Source organism: Ailuropoda melanoleuca, chromosome 4, assembly GCF_002007445.2.
Source record: "Ailuropoda melanoleuca isolate Jingjing chromosome 4, ASM200744v2, whole genome shotgun sequence".
NCBI classification, from domain to species: Eukaryota; Metazoa; Chordata; class Mammalia; order Carnivora; family Ursidae; genus Ailuropoda; species Ailuropoda melanoleuca.
The window spans coordinates 94,993,390-95,016,002 of NC_048221.1; the positions used below are offsets into that span (position 1 = coordinate 94,993,390).

Sequence of the window (22,613 nt, forward strand, 5' to 3'; positions counted from 1 at the left end):
CACTACTCCCTGACCTTTCTCCTCCTGCAGCAACCTTCAAAACCACATGAAAATGGCAGAGCCACACAATAGAAAGCTTCCCTAAATGACCAATGCAAAGAAAACCATCACAAATCAGAAACACCATTTGGGGCTTGACATAAGTGAAAAATAAATCATATCCTTTCCTTCTTTTCCAACAACCATGAATTCAAATAAATATTTATTGAAGAACTACAATGTACAAAGTATATGGTAATTTCTCTCCCTCCCATTTTCCTTAGTTTTTAGGTACTACAGATCTTAAAATGTGCTAAGATATTTTTATTCAAAGATCTCAACTAACATAGCACAGGGTAACAATACATGCAATATGAGCTATACTTGCTATGAAATTTTATAGGAGGAATGAAGGGTTATCAGTTCATTAAAAGGCCTGAATCCACAACGGTTTTCTTCAGTTCTTTTATGACACAAATACACCAAATAGCTAGTAGTTTACACAGACTGAGTGCCATAGTAGGCAAATTCACCTTAATCTAACCTGAATTCTACTACAGGATCTGACCTTTACAAGCTGTCTGAACTTGAGCGAGTCACTTCCCAGCCCTGGGCCTGAATTTCTTTAGACAATTAAGAGGTAAAACCAGATAATCCACATTAAGTGAAATAACAGTATTTCCAAGGAATCCTCTTTTTCACCAAAAGGAACTGAAGTTAATCTCTCAAGCAGAGGCCTAAAAAAAAAGGTAACTTTAAAAAAGAATGCTTCCACAGAGACTCTGTACTATACTCTCCTATTTTTGAAAGTTTAGAAAAAACTTGTCAAACATAATAGATACTTGTCTTACAGAATACCTTCATTTCCGTACTCGAAATATATACCCAGTAATACAAACATACATTTTCAATGATTAATTTTGTTTCTTTACCACTAAAAAATGACATGATATGATTATTTCCATCTGGTTTATCATCAACCAGTTTTAAACGTTCTCCATCATAAACGCTGACGAAATTTAAAAGAGAGGAGAAAAGAATATCTGCATTGCTTTAGGAAAGGAATTTCCAATAGGCAAATTTCTTTTGCATAATCAGACATTTGAAAAATTACCAAGACTTGCTGAGACCAAAAATATAATGTGCTCCCTCCTTCTTCCCAGAATGATAAGAACTACAAATGACTTCTTCAAGAACATAGTTGTTTGTAAAACCAAACACCACTTTCCATAAACAACCAAGTCTTCTATTTGTTGTTGTAGGTTACATCATAAGATATCCTGAGATATTTTAATAAAATCAATGTGATTTAAATTTCAAGAGCAAGCAGCACTGCAAATCATTAGTGCTCTTTTATTCAAAATGACGAGAAAGAAATCAAGACATTCCTTGGTGGCTTTCATTACTTAGAGATGAAGATATTAAAAGAAAAAAAAACCCTAAAAATTTCTAACACATTTGTTAACTTATAAACTGTAAATAAATCCCTTTCTGTGATCATAATTCACATTATTTCCCAAAAGGCCTTTCTTCATTGATACCCAATGATACCAGAAATAACAATTACAGAAATATTTATAAATAACATGATAGCTTGCTTACATAGTAAGTAGTCAACCGAAGGTACCTACAGCACAAGTTAGCTCATCACCTAGAAAGAGACCTTTTAAAAATCTTGGGCTTCAAATCGTATCCAAAGTCAGGGAAAATATTTAAAAAACAGAAAACCCTCTTTAAAGTCCCTATATAACCATCACAAACGATCCATATTTACTGAACATCCACAGAGCAAGACAATATACTAGTAAATAATTCATTGCTCTGTTAAAAAAATAAAACACATCTTTTACTCATGTGTTCCCATAAAGAGAAAGGGCTTTCCTAAGATGACATGAAACAATTAAGACACTTAGCAGAGAGAAACCCATGTTTAACAGACACTAGTGAAGTCATTGGCCAACCTATCATAAACCCAAGACCTACTTGCTTCATGGCAGTCTCTCCAATTTTGTCTGAATGTTTGCGGATACTCTCCAGAAAGTCTTTGAGATCAGACATAGAAACATCCTTAATCTCTTCTCGGAGCTTGGGGATGTTGTCCACCATCACCTTGCAGAATCGATAGTGGCTTACTTGAGGCAGATAGGTATGCTCTAGATGTTCCAGAGTTTTCAGTGCAGGATAATGCCTGTAAAAGGAATTGAATCACCTTTAGTTTAACTCAGTCTTCTTTAGGGCCACAGATGTATTCCTCAGGTAAAATTTCTAGCCTGAATTAGTTTTCATTGTACAATAGCCAAATCCAGTATTAAGTTTCAATAAAAACATCAATGAAAAAATGTCAAATTCAAGATTAATATATGCATTAAAAGGCTTAATAAATTACAATTGAAAAAGATTTTATTCCAAGAATAGAGAAAACTTTGAAAATCTAGCAATTTTATTCATTATACAAAAAATAAAAGAAAATACAAAATGATCATATCAATGCCAAAACAATCAGCCTATAAAATAAAATACCTAAGTCTAAACTTCCAACATGGCACAGGGAAGAGCTTAGCAAATCTTCTACCCAAAAAACAAATATAAACTAAACAACCATTTCAGGGCTCTGGAAATAGACCAAAGGAGAACAAACTGAAAAGTGTTTATTCATGAAAACTGCTGAACAATGGAACTCTGTGGTGTTCTTGCCTGGGGCTACCTCCATCACCCTACAACTCCACCCACCCTCCATTCCTGCTCCCTCCCACTGGTTATATTGGCTTGTCATGAAAACCAGCAGCTTCCCTGCCATTAGAAGCCAATGTGAGTGGCGTTATTTAGGAAAAGTAGAAAACTCCGGATGGATGGAAGGAAGGAAGGAAGGAAGGAAGGAAGGAAGGAAGGAAGGAAGGAAGGAAAGGGGGGAAGGAAAGGAGAAAGGAAGGGAGGGAGGGAAGGAAGGACAAACAAATAAACAGGGAAATACTCCAGCTCTCCTGGCCTGAAGTTAGTCTGGGTTGGGTCAAAGGGTAGATTAGAAGACTAACCAAAAATTTAACAAGGAAGTATGGAAATAAGAGACCCACAGAAGGGCCCAATAGCACTTTGCAAATCCCTAGCTGACTGAGTCTGTGTACACGTGCAGTAAGACACCCCTGAAGGCCTAAGCACTCCACACATCGCTGGCTGACTAGGAGGCAGCAGGCACACACATAGTAGAAGCCCTGGCAAGGAGTTAAAAGCTTAGGCTGTTTTGAAAACTGCCTGAATTTTTAATGTATTCCATAGCTCACACACAAATTCACTGACAAAGGGTGGAAACTCTTCTAGCTCAAGTTTGATTGAGCACAAACCTTGGACCAATCTTTAGCTGATGACTATCCTTTAAAAATGAAAATGGGGGCGCCTGGGTGGCACAGCGGTTAAGCGTCTGCCTTCGGCTCAGGGCGTGATCCCGCGAGCCCCACATCAGGCTCCTCTGCTATGAGCCTGCTTCTTCCTCTCCCACTCCCCCTGCTTGTGTTCCCTCTCTCGCTGGCTGTCTCTATCTCTGTCGAATAAATAAAATCTTAAAAAAAATAAAATAAAATAAAAAAATAAAAAAAAATAAATAAAAATGAAAATGAAATAAATACATTTCCTGATAAACAAGGAGCGAGAATTCCTTGCTACCCAATCTGCCTTAAAAAAAAATCCTAAAGGAAGCCAGAAAGGAAATGACAACAGAAACTAAGTTGAATCCACAGAAAGAAATAAAGAGCATAAGAAATAGTAAATATATGTGAAATATAAAAGACTAAATATTTCTTTCTCGTCTTTTAATTTCACTAAAAGAAACATTTTAATAGAAATGATTATAGGGGCGCCTGGGTGGCTCAGTCGTCAAGCATCTGCCTTCGGCCCAGGGCGTGATCCCAGGGTCCTGGGATCGAGCCCCACATCGGGCTCCCTGCTCCCCTGGGAGCCTGCTTCTTCCTCTCCCACTCCCCCTGTTTGTGTTCTCTCTCACTGGCTGTCTCTGTCAAATAAATAAATAAAATCTTAAAAAAAAAAAAAAAGAAGAAATGATTATAATACTGTATTGTTGGGTTTATAAAATATATAGCTATACGACAAAATTGCACAAAAAAGGAAGAAAGAAATGGAGCTAAATTGAAGCAAAGCCACTGCTATATATTCTACCAAAACTACATCAGCATTGACCTAAAGCAGACTGATACATTAAGATACAGATTATAATCCATACAGCAACTCTAAGAAAATAACTCGAAATATGTCTTTAAAAAAATCAACAGAGGAATTAAAACAGTACACCACAAAATACTTAATACAAAAAAGAGAGTAAAGGATAAGAACAAAAAGACATGAAAAACAGAAAAAAAAGAGTAAAATCCAACCATATTAATTATTACATTAAATGTAAGTGGACTAATAAACACTCCAATCAAAAGGTACAATGTCAGACAGGATTTAAAAAGCATGATCCAATTACATGTCTTCGACAAGAAACACACTTTAGATTCAAAGATACAAACAAGTAAAAGTAAAAGATGGATTAAGATATACCATGCAAAAAGTAACCATAAAAATGTTGGAGTGGCTACATTAATATCAGATATAATAGATTTTAAGAAAAGAAATATTGCTGGTTATGCAAAAGTAAATATTGCTGGTAATGCAATAGTAAAGGGGACAATATTTATCCGATTCCGCAAGCATAAGAGAATGCATAAAACTAAAATTGATAAGGTTGACAAAGTAAAAACAAAATAAGTTATACATTAAAAAAATAAGAATAAAGAAGAACCAAAAACTTGGTAAAGATTATTTACAACATATAAACTTATGTTTTTTTAAAAAACAATGAACAAAGAAAAGTCACAAAAGAACATAAAAAAGGCCAATATATGGGGAGGAAGAGTTGAACAGATATGTGAGAAATTGCAAATCAAAAACATGATTTTCATGTCACTCAAACTCCCAAAACTTTCTTAAAAGTTAATGGGTAGTATTATCATGGGTTTCAAGAAATAAGAATTCACTGCCTGCTGGTAAACAAATTTGTATTAATGATACAAGTTTTCACTCAAGAATTTTACCAAAACAAGCATTCTAACCATCTGCATTTCCAAAAAGAAATACTAGATTTACAAAAGTATATAAGCCTCTTGAATTGTAGGTATTTATATTAGTCAATAAAAAACTAACTTAGATGTCTAATAACAAAGAATTGGCTAAATACATCATGATACATCCATGTAGTAAAAGACAGCAAAATGTTTACAATATTGTTGAGTAAAAGCTATTGAAAAAGATAAAACTTACAAGTATAATCATAACATTTTTTAAAACTATAAATATGCATACATGTATAAATTATGATTATAGGTGCATGTATGAGCTATAAATCACTAAATACATGCATACACACAAACATAAGTACACAGAAAATGACTAGAAAAATATATACAAAAATGTTAACCACGATTTTTTTTCCTTTGGATATTAACATTATGGGTGATAATTTTCCTTATGTTTTTAGCTTTTAGTTTCCTAATTTTCATACTTCCCATGATGTATTTAGTATAAGAAAAACTCAGTTCCAATCTTATAAATAAAAAACTGATAGCTCTATTCTGATTTTAAGAATGAATTTCACAGTAGACACTTAAGCTCTTCTTGCTCCAATGTACTTAGTACCACAAACACGAAAGACTAGAGATTGGTTTTACTTATTTTTTTTAATGTCTTTACCTCATATGTTTCAAAAATCAAAATCTTAGTCCAAATAAATGGAAGGGAGAAAGATTTATTTCCCCTACATTTAGAAATAAAAGTACAAATATAGTTAATGTGAATTGGTTGCTTTTATTACAATTTTACAGACTCAAAAACAGTACAATTCACATGGTTTAGTGTAAACAGAATGGTGTTTATACTACAATTAGGTATGAAGAGCTATGTGCAATAAAATGTAATTCCTCTAGAGAGAAACCTTAGAATGGATAGAAAGCCAGAAATTAAGCCAAAAAGATAAACACACTTTGGGGTTTTGTTATATTTTGGAACATTGTTTATAGAATGAGAAAAATCGAACAATGTTGCCTGCGGACACAAGGCACATGCACTGACGAGACACATGGCTGCATGCTGAAAACATCTGGTCTGTCAAATAACTCCACATTTTTCAAGGCTAATTAGTACAAAACCCAGTGATTCCTGGCAACAAAGAATGTCACCTTATTTCCCCATTGTCCTTTCCCTAGCATATTCATGTTCTGACAGACCAGTAAGATTATTCAAATTTCTAGTGTATTTTAATATCAGTGACAGGTTAAAGAATGATAGCCAGCTAGACACCTGTATAGCAGACATCAAAAGACAAATTTCTATTTCCAGCAGCCAGGGAATCTAAAACCAGATTTTGACATTATTTTTGACAGACTCTAAACATTATTAAAACTGAATCAAAAGCCAAATTCTTAAGTTTCATTTGCATGTGTGCTAGCTCTCCGGTCTCCCCATCATTACACTCCCCAACAGAAACATGAACAGAAAAAAAGTCAATGAGACAAAAGCAGGGAATATAAAAGAAGAAGGAAGGAAAAGACATTTAAGTAATCCCATAAATTGGGTAACTAAGGTCAGAATAACTTAGACATAGTTGAATGCTATTGTGAGAAGGGAATGTTAATTCTAGTCAAATTAAATTGTGGTCCTTTCTTGCCATGGTATAGAACTCTCTCACAATAATGATTTTTTAAAATTCTAGTAAGTGATCTTTTAAAGCAGATCACAACTACCCATGAGAAATGTTTATAATTCAAAGTATGATAAGAATATGAAATTAAAGCTTTCACCACAGGAAATATTAGTGCCTTTTCTAATCAAAGAGCACCACTAACAAATATTTAATCCTTTCTATGTGCTACAGGTAGAAAGATGGTCAGATATCTTTCCTTAGGGAGCACAGAACCTGGTAATAGTATCAGTATTTATAGCTTTAAAAAAAAAAGGGGGGGGCGCCTGGGTGGCACAGCGGTTAAGCATCTGCCTTCGGCTCAGGGTGTGATCCCAGCATTCTGGGTTCGAGCCCCACATCAGGCTCCTCCATTATGAGCCTGCTTCTTCCTCTCCCACTCCCCCTGCTGGTGTTCCCTCTCTCGCTGGCTGTCTCTATCTCTGTCGAATAAATAAATAAAATCTAAAAAAATATATATATATATTCTCTCCTTCTCCCTCTGCCCCCTCCCTCTACAAATAAATAAATAAATGGTTTAATAAGATCAAACAGATCTGCAAACAACTATTTGCCAAACCAAAGAGCAATACTCTTCTTTTTTTTCCTAAAGATTTTATTTATTTGACAGAGAGAGAGAGAGTACAAGAAGGGGGAGCAGCAGAGGGAGAGGGATAAGCAGGCTCTCCACCGAGCAGGAAGCCTGATATAGGGCCCAATCCCAGGACCCCGGGATCATGACCTGAGCCGAAGGCAGCCGCTTAACAGACTGAGCCACCCAGGCGCCCCAAAGAGCAATACTCTTTGAGAAAAAAACAGCTCCCCAAAATCCACACTCAGCAACATAAGATAATGTTCATTATCCAATCAAAATTACTAGACATTATAAGAACCAAAAAATTGACCTATAACTAGGAAAAACAAAATCAGTCTGCAAACAAATCCAAAATGCCAGAAGGGACAGAACTAGCAAAGAAGTACATGAAAAGAAATATCAGAGCCATATACAGGTATTTTTAAAAAGACACAAAAATAATAAGAAATTAAACATTTTAAAAAACCCAATGGAACTCTAAAAGATGAAAAATATATTATCTGAAATGAAAATTTCACTGGATAGGATTAAAAGAAGATAAGATTACCCAACGCAAAAGAGAGAGATCAGTGCACTTGAACACAGGGAAAAAAATCTATCAAATATAAAGGACAGAAAGAAAAAAGACTGGGAAGGAAAAAAAAGAACAGATCCTCAAGTCACCTGTGGGATTAAATGAAGGTGTCCAATATGACATGTAACTGAAGTCCTAGAATGAGGGTGGGAAAAGGACAGAAAAAAATGTTTGGAAAACGAGTATCTGAACACTTTCCAGATTTTACGAAAATTATAAAGCTACAAATCCAAGCAGCTAAACAAACCACAAGCAGAATAAATTCACACATACACACATGCAAACACACATACCTACGGCAACGTGCAACAAAATCAAATTGCTAAGAACAAATGATACAGACAAAAGTTTTAAGACAGCTGAAGAAAACACATTAAGTACAGAGTGACAAAGATAAGGCTGTTCACATACCTCTCCCTCAGAAACTACTAAATGAGAAGACAAAGAAATGACATCTTAACTAATAAATCTATAAACCTAGAATTCTATATCCTTCAAAAACACTTTTCAAAAACAAAGGTGAACAATAAGATATTATATCACACTCACCAAGATGGTCATAATCAAAATAACAGACAATAATAAGTACTGACTAGAATTTGCAAAACTTGGAATCTTTATATGCTGATGGTAGAAGGTAAAATGGCATAGCTGCTTTGGAAAACAGTCTGAGTTCCTCAAATGATTAAACACAGAATTACCATATGATCCAGCAATTCCATTCCTAGGTATACAGCCAAAAGAACTGAAAACATATGTCCACACAAAAAACTTAAAAACAAAAATTCATAGCAGCACTATTCATAAAAGCCAGAAAGTAGAAATAACTCAAATGTTCATCAACTGATGAATGGATAAATAAAATGTGGTATATCCACATGATGGAATATTATTCAGCAATAAAAAGAAATGAAGTACGGAAATATGGCACAACATGGATGAATCATGACAATGTTACGTTAAATGAAAGGAGCCAGTCACAAAGAACCACACATTGTAGGATTCCATTTATATGAAATGTCCAGAATAGGCAAATCTATGGAGACAGAAAGTAAATTAGTAGTTCCCAGTTGCTGGCAAGATGTAGGGAGCAGGGGGACACACAGGAGAGGATCGGGTAGTGACAGCTAAGGGGCTGAGAGTTTCTTTTGAAAAGAACAAAAGCATTGTAAAATCAATTGTAGTAATGGTTGCACAACTCTGTGAACACACTAAAAGCCACTGAATTACACATTTTAATGGATGAACTGAATAGTATATAAAGTATATCTCAAAAAAGCTGTTAAAAATATTTTAAACAAAAAACGATATTAAAAAATAGACAATGTAAAAACTAAACAAAAAGAAAGCAGCAGTGGGTATATTAATACCCAACAACATATACCTTTTTTAAAAAGAATATTACCAGAGATAAAGAGGAATCTTCCTTAATAATAAAAAGGTCATCTCATCAAAAAGATACAATGCTAAATGTGTACACATCCAATAAGAAAGCTTCAAAATACAACAGCAAGGACTGAAAGAACAGAAAAAAGACATCTGCAAATCCACAATCACAACAGACAATCTCATCACTCCTGTCAGCAACTGACAAATACAAAATCATTAGGACGTGGAAAACCTGAACAACACTATCAATCAAGTATATCTAAATGACAGTTAAAGAATGTCCTACTTAAACAGAATATACATAATTTTGAAGTGTACATGAAATTTTCACCAAAAGGGACCATATGCTGGGTCATTACAACAAGTCTCAACAGATCTGAACCATGTACTTGTGATGCAACTTTATGACAATACTATTAAAAACAGGAATTTCATGTCATACTGTAAAAAAAAAAAAAAACAGTAAAATAAGTCTCAACAAATGTAAAAAATTACGCTTACATTTATGAACACAATGAACTATAATTACAAATCAATTTTTTAAAAATCTAGAAAATCCTCTAATATTTGAAAATTATCAATTCATTTCTAAATAATGAGCAGATTAAATTTTTAAAATCACAAAGGAAATTAGAAAATATCTGAGATAAATGGAAAAAACACATAATCATAAGACATGTAAGATGCAGTTAGTGCACTAAGAGAAAAATGCAGAGCTTTAAATAGCTACATTAGAAAATAACCAAAATCCACCTTATAAAGCTAGAAAAGAAGAAATTAAGCCCCAAGTAAAGTAAGAGAAAGAAAATACTAAAGATAATAGCAGAAATCAGTAAAATAGACAACAAAAAATATTAGGAAAAACTCAATAAAACCTAAAGATGCTTTTTTGGAAAAAATTAATAAAACTGATAAACCTCTAGCTAGAATAACCAGAGAGATAGAGAGAGAAAAGACTTATCAACATAAGTAATGAAAAAGAAGGCATTACTATATATCCTGCACATGTTAAAATAATAAGGAAATATCGAACAATTTTTGCTAATGAATTCAACAACTTGGATGACATGACAAATTACTTGAAAGACACAAATAAGCAAAATTTACTCAAGAAACACAAAATGCAAACAGCCCTGTATTTATTTTTTAAATTAAATTTGTAGTTAAAAACCTTCTCACCAAAACCAAACAAACAAATCTCCTGGTCCAAGTGGTTTCACTGATGGATTCAACCAAATATTTAAGGAGGATAATGCCAACACTATACAAACACTTCCAGAAAATCAGAGGGAATACTTTCCAATGTATTCTACGAGGTCAGCATTAATCTGAAGTCAGTGACATTATCAAAACAAACAAAAATAACACCACGATAAATATTCCTCATAAACATAGATACAAAAATCCTCAACAAAATTTTAACAAATCAAATACTGCATTATATAAAAAGGATAATATACCATGACCAAGGGGGATTTATTCCACAAACCCAAGTTCAGTTTAACATTCACTAAATTAGTCATATAGTTCATATTAATAAGCGAAAAAATTTTTTCAACATATGATCACCTCGACTGACACAGAAAAAGCATTTGACAAAAACAATATTAATTCCTGGTACAAATTTTCAACAACCAGAAATAGAAGGAAATTTCCTGAACCTTATAAATGACATATACAAAAAAAATACACCTAACATGGTCTTTAATAGTGAAATACTTTCCCCCTAAGACCAGGAACAGGGAAAGGATATTCATTGTCATTACTTCTATTCAACACTGTATAGGAGGTTCTAGCCAGTTGAGTAAGACAAGAAAAACAAACCAAAAAGAAAGCTTCCCAATTGTGAAGAAAGAAATATAACTTTCTATTCTGCAAATAGACAAGATGATCATCTACACAGAAAATTCAATGGATTAAACCAAAAACCTGCTGTAATTAATGACTTAGAAGGCTGCAGAAGACAAGATAAACACCCAAAAAATAAAACAGTATATTAGTAATAAATGACTGGAAAATTGAAACTTAAAAATCAATATCATTTAAAACAAGTATCAAAAAACATTAAATATTTAGAGATAAATACGACAAAAGATATGTAAGACTTATTCACTGAAAATTACAAACATTGCTGAAAAAATTAAAGAAGACCTAAATAAATGACAACATCCATATCAGTTGGGTTGGAGGGAAGAGATAGACCAGCATGGTATGCAAGGGACCTAGTGAAATAAGGAGGATGTCCATATTGAAAGGTAACCCAGTATGGAATGTCAGAGCCAAACGGGGATGAGAGGGGCATTCAGGCAGGACAGAAGCATGCCACAGAGTATTACAGCCCAAGTGGAATAAGGAGGATAGCATACAGCATATGCTATAACTCAGCGTGTGGTGTTAGCAAGATAAAGAGTTGCAATGACAGCAATAATAGGTAATTTGTTTCATAAAAGGAACTGACCCAATAAGTAAATATATTAAGAGTAATGAGGGATGCCTGGGGGACTCAGTCCGTTAAGCTTCTGCCTTCAGCTCAGGTCATGATCCCAGAGTCCTAGGATCGAGCCCCACGTGTGGCTCCCTGCTCAACAGGGAGCCTGCTTCTCCCTCTTCCTCTGCCTCTCCCACCACTCATCCTCTCTTTCTCTCTCAAATAAATAAATAAAATCTTTAAAAAAAAAAAAAGAGTAATGAAAGCCAGGGTACTCAGTCGTAACGAGTACACTGAGCGCTTAGATCTTGGCTTCTAAATAACATTCTCTACTTACAGAAATGACTGATTCCAGGGCTACAGCCGGCAAACTACAAGATAAACCTGAAAAACCTCTCCTTTTGTTAGTAACAAAGTACTCAAAAAATTATGAGGACATATTAAAACACAGAAGCCAGATTGAAGGGGCTACTCTGGTGTCATTCAGAATAACCTGAACAACAAAATAAATAATATTAACAAATTATGACTCATCAAATAAAATAAGAAACCATGAATCCACACTGACATAAAAAAAACTGAAGTGAAAATGTGATGAAAAATGGTTAATTTACATAACTATAAAATACCTCCCCCCCAAATTTTTAATTACAAATTTAAAAAAGAGCAACTTCACAATGGAAAAGAATCAAAGTGAACATCATCGCTGATAGGATAAATCAAATTTATGTGCAACCTGCTAAGATACAATGAGAACACAGCACCACTTTGCAGCCAAAGACATTATAACATGAATGTAATCATGAGGCAATATCACACAAACCCAAATTGAGGGGCATTCTACATAATAAATGGCCAGTAATCTTCAAAAGTGACAAGGTCATGAAAGTCAAGGAAAGACTGAGGACAGCTCCAGGCTGAAGAAGAAAGAGACATGACCACTAATGCAGCACATGCTTTAAACTGATTCTTTTGCTATAAAGAACATGACTGAGACAATTAGCAAAATCTGAACTGGGTGTGAGGATTAGAGGCTACTAATATATCAATGTTCATTTTTATTCTTTATTGCATTGTGGCTGCACAGAAGAATGTCTTTATTTGTGAGGAAATTACACCAAAGTATTTGGGGATGACAGGTCATCACATCAGCAGCTTACTTTCTACTGGTTCAGGGAAACACATAGCTAATTTACATGTACCGAGAATGTTTAAAAATAAATTTTTTTAGGGGCGCCTGGGTGGCACAGCGGTTAAGCGTCTGCCTTCGGCTCAGGGCGTGATCCCGGCGTTATGGGATCGAGCCCCACATCAGGCTCCTCTGCTATGAGCCTGCTTCTTCCTCTCCCACTCCCCCTGCTTGTGTTCCCTCTCTCACTGGCTGTCTCTATCTCTGTCAAGTAAATAAATAAAATCTTTAAAAAAAAATAAATTTTTTTAAAAACCACAAAATAAATGACAAAATTTACAACTACTATACAACAAAAAGTACCAACTTTACAAAGTTAATAGATAAGCCATGCATTGAAAGCAAATATTTGCAGGATATTCCTAATAAGAGGAAAAGGTATACAAAGTATCTAATGAATTCTTATAAATGAACAACAACAACAAACAACTTAAGAGAAAAATGGATAAAATATATGAAAGAAAATCCAAATGTCCAAAACCCAGTATCACTAGTAATCAAAGAAATGAAATCACAGAACTATTATCTATCATTCACAACCGTCAGAGTGGCAAAAACCAGAAAGTGTCACAATTACAGATGTTACCTGGAGGTGGAGTAACAGACTCCCATAAAATGCCAGTGGGAGTCTAACTGACAATCTTCACTCTGGAGAATAATACACAGTAAGAACAAATACATAAACATACAGCTGGTCTCTTTCTAGGCATAAACCCTAGGCCAGCAGAACTGGCACTACCTGGGAGTTTGGTAGGAAACGCAGAATCTCAGGAATGAGCCCAGACCTCCTGAATCAGAATCTACATTTAAAAAATCCCCGTGTGATTTGTATATAGAGCAACATTTGAAGAGCACTGTTCTCAAGAAACCTCGAATGTGTGAACAGAGACACAAACAAGAATACTGACTGAACCACTGTCTGCACAGCAAACAACTGGAAACATGTCAAGTACTGTCGGAAACTGAAAGACACTGGATACTGTCTTTCACAGTATCAGTGAGGACAGTTATCCTGTAGTAACAACAACCCCCAAAATCTCCATGTCTTAAAACAAAGATTTATAACTTACTCATATTACACATCCACAACAGGTTGGCAGGGAAGTTACTCTATTCATTATTACAGTTACTCAGGGATTCAACCAACATCTTGAAAGTTACCATTTGTCATAACCAAGGGAAAACCAAGCTAGAAATTAACCGCTAAGCCCAAAAGTAATATTCATCACCTCTGTTCACATCTTTTCAGCCATCTTATCAACTCACATCTTATCAGTCACACAGCCCAAGGGAGCCTAGGAAATATAGTCCTACTGCGTGACAAAAGAAGGTTGAGCTAGAAATATTGGTGAACAGCAATTGTAACAACCACTGGAAATGAGAGGGGAAATGTGAATTAATCATATAATGGACTATTATAAGGATTAAGGTGAGTGAACTAGTCTACATACATAAGGAAAATAAACTCTCCACTAGTATGTAAGCCCCATAAGAGTAGATCTTTTTGTCTGTTCTCTTCAGAGCTGTATCCCCAAGAACAATGCCTAGCGTATAGTAAGTACTCCATTCATTTTTGTTGAATGAATGAGCTCAAAAAAACAAGGACTGAGAACCATTCATGTAAACGTCTGGAATAAAACCAGAGGAAAACAACACACAGAAGAGTAATCCTCTAAACTTAATCTTCACTTTGCCCCCTGTGATGATTAACTTCATGTGTCAACTTAGCAAGGTCATGGTACCCAAATATTTGGTCAAATACTACTCTGGATATTTCTATGAAGGTATTTTTTTTTTAGATGAAATTACTGACACTTAAACCAGTAGACTCTGAGTAAAAAAGGTTACTCTCCATAATTTAGGTGGGCTTCATTTAATCAGTTGAAGACCTTAACAGAAAAAAGACTGACTCCTCGAGGAAGAAGGAATTCTGCCAACAGACCACCTTCGAACTCAGGCTACAATATTTACTCTTCCCTGACACCCTAGCTTACCATCTTACTCTGAAGATTTTCAACTTGCCAGCCTCCGTAATCACGTGAACCAATTCCCTAAGATCAATCAATCTCTCTCTCTCTACACATACACATAAACACACACACTCTACTGATTCTGTTTCAAAGAAACCCTGACTAATTCATTCCTGCACCAGAACCAGTAACTATTTTTTCTACTATAATACTAAACCAAATCATGTTCCTCAAATCAACTATCACTAAAAGTTATGTTTTACCCCTGAAAGACCGGTTCTTTTAAAATCCAAACTATGAGTGGTGGCTTTTTTAATTAAACGTATTACAGGATAAATTCATCAGCATGCCATACTAGCATGTACGTAAGTCTCAGGATGAATCGACAGATATACAAAAGGCTAGAGAAGATGTTATATGGACTTAATTATTTCTTGAAAGGTTATGCTAAATATGGGCCTTAAAACTACCCTAATTAACAGAAATTTAAGATAAGAAAAAAAGTTCAATAAAAAAACCTTACCTTTTAGTTTTCATCTGGTCCCTCAGTTTGCTATACATCTCCAGGACTTGAAAGAAAAGGGAAAGAAGAACACACAAGCATTATTTAGAGAAAGTGAGAAACATACTAAAGCTAAAGGAATTGCATCAAGAATCCTAACCCATTTCCAGATCCTCACCTGGAAGACACAGCATTAATTTATCAACAGTGGCTGAAATATTTCTCTGTTGTAGTCGACACTGCTTCAGCTCTTCCATTGCTATTACCAGCTTGGCAAGAGGAAAAAAAACTGAATTATGCCAGTAGCTGTAAATAAAAAGCTTTCAGTCACATTTTTCCACCCTGTGTTCAATTCATCAGAAAATCCCAGACAGTTTCATAGAAAGACCTGCCAAGTGAACTAAGAAACTGCCTTTCTCAACTAGTAAAACATTCCTGCGTGGTTTCCCATTTTCTCCCCAAGATACATACTATACTAGAAAAGGCTAGCTGAAATGAAATCCTCAAATCCAGGAGCTATCCAGAAGAAACGGAAAAATTTGCAGATTTTCTCTAAAGTTTACTCAGACTCTTCATCATGTATGGTTTCATCAAATCTTCTGAGAAGATCCTATGTTTCTTTCATCAATGCTAGACTCGAGGGAAACAATCCTCCCTATATAGCTTCAGTTGAGTCTTAAAATTAATCTGCAACTAAATCTCTATTTTAACAAATAAACCACACGCTTAGAAGTTATGGCTTTTCCAAGAGTTCCAGTTTACTGAAAAGTAATTCATTTTCCTTCCCCTAGCTGTTTTAAAGGCTTCCGTCTGAAGTCGTACGACAGTATAACTAGAAGAAACTGCAGTCTCTGCATAATTTTAAATATGGGAGACAAACTTTCAAAAAGCAATAATCTGCAGAGCCTCTTGTAGCATTCATCCCAAACCTATACCTAAAAACATTATCTGCTTAGATACCATGAAAAGAGAGCAAAAGAGAACTGCCCTAAGTCATAGATAAAAACAATCAAAACCTAATCTTAAAAACTATTAAAATTAAGCATTAAATAATTACTAGTCAGTAAGAAAGGTACACGATACAGAGAACAGTAATGGACTGCAAGTCAGAAAACTTGAGTTTTAGCCCCAACCTTGCCAATCACTATGTAAATTTTAGCAAATCATCTGTTTTAGCTTCCTCACCAATAAAATAGTGATAATATCTGCCCTGACTTTGTGATAGCCTGTTATGAGGATCAAGTGAGAAAAAGGATGTAAAATAATCTTGTAAACTGTGATGGTTTAAATGGTGATTATACCAATTAACAGAATCACTGATCCACTTGTTTAACAAATATTGATGGAGCACCCACTTTGGGCCAGTCACCATTTAGGCAGGTAGAGGGAATATGGCAATGAATAGAACAAAAATTCCTGACTTCATGGAGCTTAATTTCTAATGGAAGGAGACAGACAAAAAAACAAACATACAACTAAAAATATAATAATAGTAGAGCAGGATAGGTGCAATGGAGAAAAATAAAGCAAGAAAAGTAAAAAGAACATAGGGGTGAAAGTAAGTCTGCAATTTCAAATAAAAGGCCTCATTAAGGAGGGAACATCGAGCAAAGTCTGAAGTGGAAGAATATTGGTGAAAGAGCATTCCAGACAGAGGGAAGAGCACTGGCTGTATTATGACTACTCAAGTGATTTAAAAACACAGTGAAGAAAAGCCACAGCCTCTCTCACCAAGCTTTCTGGTGGCTATATTCACATAATTCACAGAAACATTAGGGGAAGCAACAACTAATGTCCAAGTTCCTCCAACACACTCCTGATGGTTTTATAAGCCACTACATCAAGAATGCAGTCAACAAAAGAGAATGACAGGAAACAGAGAAGATTTTTTCAAAAGGTAAACTGGCCTTACTTCCTTCCCCTCATGCTGCAGTTTTCTATTAGTATCCGTCACTTGATTCTGTGGAGAGAAGACAATTTAAACTCATAAAAAACAACATTTAGACAACTGTTGGGTAAGATCACATTTTAAATGAAAAGACTAAACTCAGTTACTTGGATAGTTTCAATATTCCAACACATTTTGTTTTAATGGCATTGTCTTGGGTCTAAATTATATCAACTTTTCTACTAATGTTTTCTACCACATGATTTTTTTGAACAATGAAAAGAAAAAATTACTGAATGATGTGTTTAGCTTAGAATATTTCAAACTAAGATACGACAACAGCTAAAGATCACACTTTAATTCTGGAAAGAAAAGAGAAAAAACAGAAAAAATAACCCAAAGAAACTTACCATCCCCATTATGTGTACAAAGAACAAATTTTATCATAGATATTTCTCAACTCGCCAATGAATTCCTGGAAAACTTGGGTATAAACTGAACTTTTTAACTCAGGCCAAATCTTTCCTACTTATTACCCTAATTTTAGAAAATATTTTATCTTGGGGCACCTGGGTAGCGGAGTCGGTCAAGCATCTGCCTTTGGCTCAGGTCATGATCACAGGGTCCTGGGATCGAGCCCCGACTTGGGCTCCCTGCTCAGCAGGGCAGGGAGCCTGCTTCTCCCTCTTCCACCCCCATTGCTTGTTCTCTCTGTGTGTCGAATAAATAATAAAATCTTTAAAAATTTTTAATTCTTTTTGGATCATTAATTCTTAATAGTTCCTAACATTTCCACATTCCCATTTTTGTAAATCAATCTCTCCATCAGATAGTCAAAACTATGTAAACAAGCCTTAAAATTTATCTAGAGTTTGTAATATAAAAGAACTGGCAACAAGTTTTCTGATATCCACTTTTGGAGACTTGATTGATATAAAAAAATTAAGTACAGAAGAGTAATTTCCTCAATACCTCAGATATTATCAAAACATGAGCAATATTAACTTCTAAAGCTTAACTTTAATAGAGGCTTTCTACCCTTCCACCAATAACTGCCACCCTTTGCACTTTTAAGGCATTCCCTTAGTCCAGTGTTTCCTATCAAGTCCCTCAGAACACCAAGAAATGTTAGTTAACAGGTACTCTGCACATGCATACAGAGATGCACACCTGTACAAATACACACACACACACACACCAAATAGGGAAAGTTCACTAAACAGGCTAGTTTAGGGGACTTCTTGAAGCCTTTAATATTCTATGTGCTCCGTGAATGCCCAATAAGGGCCTATCATACAGAATGTTTTCCAAACTTTTTTAACATAATACCCTCTTATTAAGGATCATCTTAAGAAACTAGTTTTTCAGGAACACACTTCTTGAAAACTTTGCACTAAACTATATAATACACCTGGACTACCATTTTCAGAGCAGATTATCGCATGCACCTCCTTTCACAGACAAAACAAAACCCGATCTTCTCCACAAAGTCTTTATAAAGTAAGAGAAAGAGAAGAAACCCTCAAATTCCCTCTTTATTATTTATTTAATAGCACCACATGTGAAACACTAGACTAGACTGCTAGCTCAATATAAATTAGGAGTGTGATGTAGCTGTCTCAAATGCTGACCTAAGACAACATCAATAGAAGCACTGTCTAAAGCAGAGGTCAGGAAACTTTTTGCAAAGGGCTAAGTAGATAATCTCTGTTCTAACCATTCCCCTCTGCCACTGTAGCAAAAATGCAGCTATAAACAAAATGCAGATGAATGGGCATTGCTGTATTCCAATAAAATTTTATTTACAAAAATAGGAGACAAGCTGAATTTGGCCTGCATGATACAGTTTGCTGATCCTTGGTCTAGAGGAAGTGAGATGGTAAGGCTATTAGACCACATTATGAGAGTTACATTCAGATGTCATGTTTTAGGAAGGCCACTGACAAACTGAAACACAGTTAGATGGGAGTATGTTTGGGGGCGCCTGGGTGGTGCAGTCGTTAAGCATCTGCCTTCGGCTCAGGGCGTGATCCCAGCGTTCTGGGATCGAGCCCCACATCAGGCTCCTTCCGCTAGGAGCCTGCTTCTTCCTCTCNCCCCCTGTTTGTGTACCCTCTCTCGCTGGCTATCTCTCTCTGTCAAATAAATAAATAAAATCTTTAAAAAAAAAAAAAAAAAAAGATGGGAGTATGTTTGGAGAAGGACCCAAAGCCACACAAATGAAAAACAAAGGATTCCTTAGCCCCAAGAAGGTGGAAATATTCATTTGGAGATATTATACATTATACCTGGACACTATACACTATACACCATACCTAAGAACAGCTGTCCACCAAATATCTGAAGAGCTATTAGAAGAAAGGTGCTGTCCTAAAAATAGTGCTTATTCCTTAAATAAATGGATGTTACTAGAACATAGGATAAACATCAACTTAATAGAAGAAGAAGCTTTCAAGTAATGTGAATAAAAACGGGGTGGGGTGCCTTGAATTGTGTACTGCTATTCCCCCTTCAGAGTGGTTATTCAAGAATAATTAGTTGTTTAATATTAAACTAGAGAGCTCATAACATTCAACCTTCCATAAATACTACTAAATTCAAAATCATTCTCTACTTTATTTACCTTATAAAGACACAATTTCTAAAAATTTTTTACCTCAAACTCATTTGAGAAATACATTTTACATTGCAACCAGTACACAAGTATAGGGCACGCACATATGCGTGCGCGCGCACACACACATATACACACACGCCTGAAACAAAATTCTCAAGAAACAGTGTTTACCCTCACTACATATAATACACTTTATTGCTTTCTATTCTGTTCTGTTCTACCTCATTTCAATTTTTATTAAAATACTGATTATGGCCCACTAAATTGATCTCGTGCAAACGACGGTTTTAAAACACATCTGTAGGAGCCTAACCAATGCTTCTAATAAGAAAGATAATTACCATTTCATTACTATTTTAACATAAAAATGAGAAGAAAGTATACTGCCTATCTAGGATGCTACCCCTCTTGATGCAGAAAGCATGAATACGGAGAGAGATAATATATACACTATGAATCAAAAGAAAGTGGGCTCCTAGAGAGTGTAGTTTCTTTTCATTGCTATGTTAAAATAATACTGACAGTAGTTAATACTTAACCTTTTGCATTTTCTAAACTCTTTTCTAGAGTTCAAACATCCTTAATTTTCATGGCTTCTTAACCCGGGTTGAATGGCTCCCCCTGCTCTAGGGGGGAGCAGCTATAAACAAAATGGGTGTGCTGCTAGACTTTAATACCCTCAGGTTTCAGAGTCACTGAGTGGGAGCCTGAAGCAGTCCAACACCCTGAACTGGTAGCCTCCCGGTCATGCTTTCTCTCAGGCGCATCCTGAGTGATTTGAAGGAATTTGCAACCTGAGACAATTTGGAGGAAGGAAGAGGAGGACCAAACAGCAAGTGACGCCAGCAATTGGTGAACATTCCGGGCAATGTTCAGTGCTACCTGCCAAGAAGATACTCTATCAGATGACTACTTCAGTAACTGGAGACAGAGCTTTGTGCGGCCCATCACAGACAAGGGGCCCAGGGAGCAGAGGCAGAAGTCTGGAATACATGCGTCCAAATAACACAGAAAAGAACAGCTTGAGGTAAGAATAGAAGGCTGGGATGGCTGAGTGAGGACAAACAGCACACATGGCTCCTGGCAGGAGCCCCATACCTTTGTTTCCAGACATTTCAGATACTTGTGTCCATTTGAAGCCTCAATTGTCCATTTCAGCCCCCAAAAATTCAGCATAACTTTTTACTTAAAATATATTCAAACTATTACACTTTTTAACAGCTTTATCCATAAAGCAAACATTTCTAATACTTTCTCATGTAAGATATCCTTCTAAAATAAACTGTAGTTTATTATTCTTTTAAATGAATGCATCATGACTTATTTTACTAATCTACTAAATGACTTTAGGGACATTTTAAAGTTTTACACATTAGAAGGAAAGGAGGGGAAAAATGAATAAAATAAAATAAAAGTTTTATACATTCAAAAAAATCATATGAACATCCTTATACATGCACCTATAGCCTCAGAGTAAGTCTTCGGGTACCCTGGCTGGCTTAGCTAGTTAGGTGTCTGACTCTTGGTTTCGGCTCAGGTCATGATCTCAGGGTCGTGAAATCAAGCCCCACACTGGGCTCTGTGCTCAGTGCAAAGTCTGCTTCAGGCTCTCTCTCTCATTCTCTGTTTGCCCCTCCCTGGCCCTTCTGTGCAGAAAACAAAATAAATAAAATCTTTAAAAAAATAATAATAAGTCTTTGAAATAATGTGGAATTTTAAGAATTCATAAATAAAATTGCTCTCCTCAAAGGTTATAACAATCTACACTCCAACCAGGCATGCCCTGGTTGACTGGTATCCTATCTCTCATGTTAAATATCATTTTTTTCATCTCTGTCATTTTATTAGGTGGCATTTTATTAAGTCTCCATTCCTTTAATTTTCTAAATTGTAGAGTTCCCTTGCATTTCTTCTTATGTACACTGTATATTAATGTATATTTGTTTCTTATTAGAGTGTTCATATTTTTCCTTTTAATTTATAAAGATTTTTTCTATGTTACAGATATTAATCACTTGGCAAATGTACTTTTAAATAGTTTTTATTTATTATTTATATTTAATTTTTACCTTATATGTAGAAAAGATTATTTCATTTTAATGTCATATCTGTCAACTTTTTCTGGCTTTAGGAATTTTGTTTAGAAATGTATTCCTCACTCCCAAAATCACACAAACATTCATCTGTACTTTCTACTAGTTCCTTGATGGTTTTGTATTTTACCCTTAGCTGTTTCTTTCATCTGAGATTAATGTTGATATACTGAATGAAAAACAGGTCAAACTTAATTTCAACTAAAATAGTTAAGCCTTAAGCACAGTAACAACAAATCAGAAGAGCCATTACTTTGGGAGGGTAGGGTAAAGGGAGCAAATTCCTTCCTTAGTTTCTTTACTATAAACATGTAACCTGCAATGTATTCCCTACTCCTTTAATGCTAATCAAAACCCCAGCACAGAACAGAGAAACAAGTCCCTCTAAGAGCCTTCTTACTTTGAGTTTCTGAGCTTCCCCTCTCACTTTCAGCAGTTCAGTTATAGAGTCCACAAAGCCCTGGTAATGAAAGTTGCACATTTTCTCAATTTCCCGGTCATGATTGCGGATGCGAGTTTCAAGTTTCTCCATGAATCGTCCATGTTCCTCACCATCATAGACAGACCTTTAAAAAAAAAAAAAAATAGCATGAAGATAGCACCAGATTTACTTCTAAGAAAGAGAAACAGAATTACAAACCCAGAAGTGAATTTATTTGGAAATT

The 22,613-nt window shown here is 35.3% G+C and overlaps 1 protein-coding gene across 1 annotated transcript in view; it reads right to left on the reverse strand.

The window, feature by feature from the left end:
• EXOC6B (exocyst complex component 6B) overlaps positions 1-22,613 on the reverse strand; it is a 569,711-nt gene that overhangs the window by 465,606 nt on the left and 81,492 nt on the right. The window contains exons 2-6 of the mRNA XM_034657278.1: positions 22,349-22,514; positions 17,263-17,310; positions 15,529-15,619; positions 15,372-15,417; positions 1,963-2,167 (exon numbers count right to left, since the gene is read on the reverse strand). Of these exons, the coding sequence (XP_034513169.1) occupies positions 1,963-2,167; positions 15,372-15,417; positions 15,529-15,619; positions 17,263-17,310; positions 22,349-22,514 (556 nt within the window). The remainder of the gene's footprint in view (positions 1-1,962; positions 2,168-15,371; positions 15,418-15,528; positions 15,620-17,262; positions 17,311-22,348; positions 22,515-22,613) is intronic.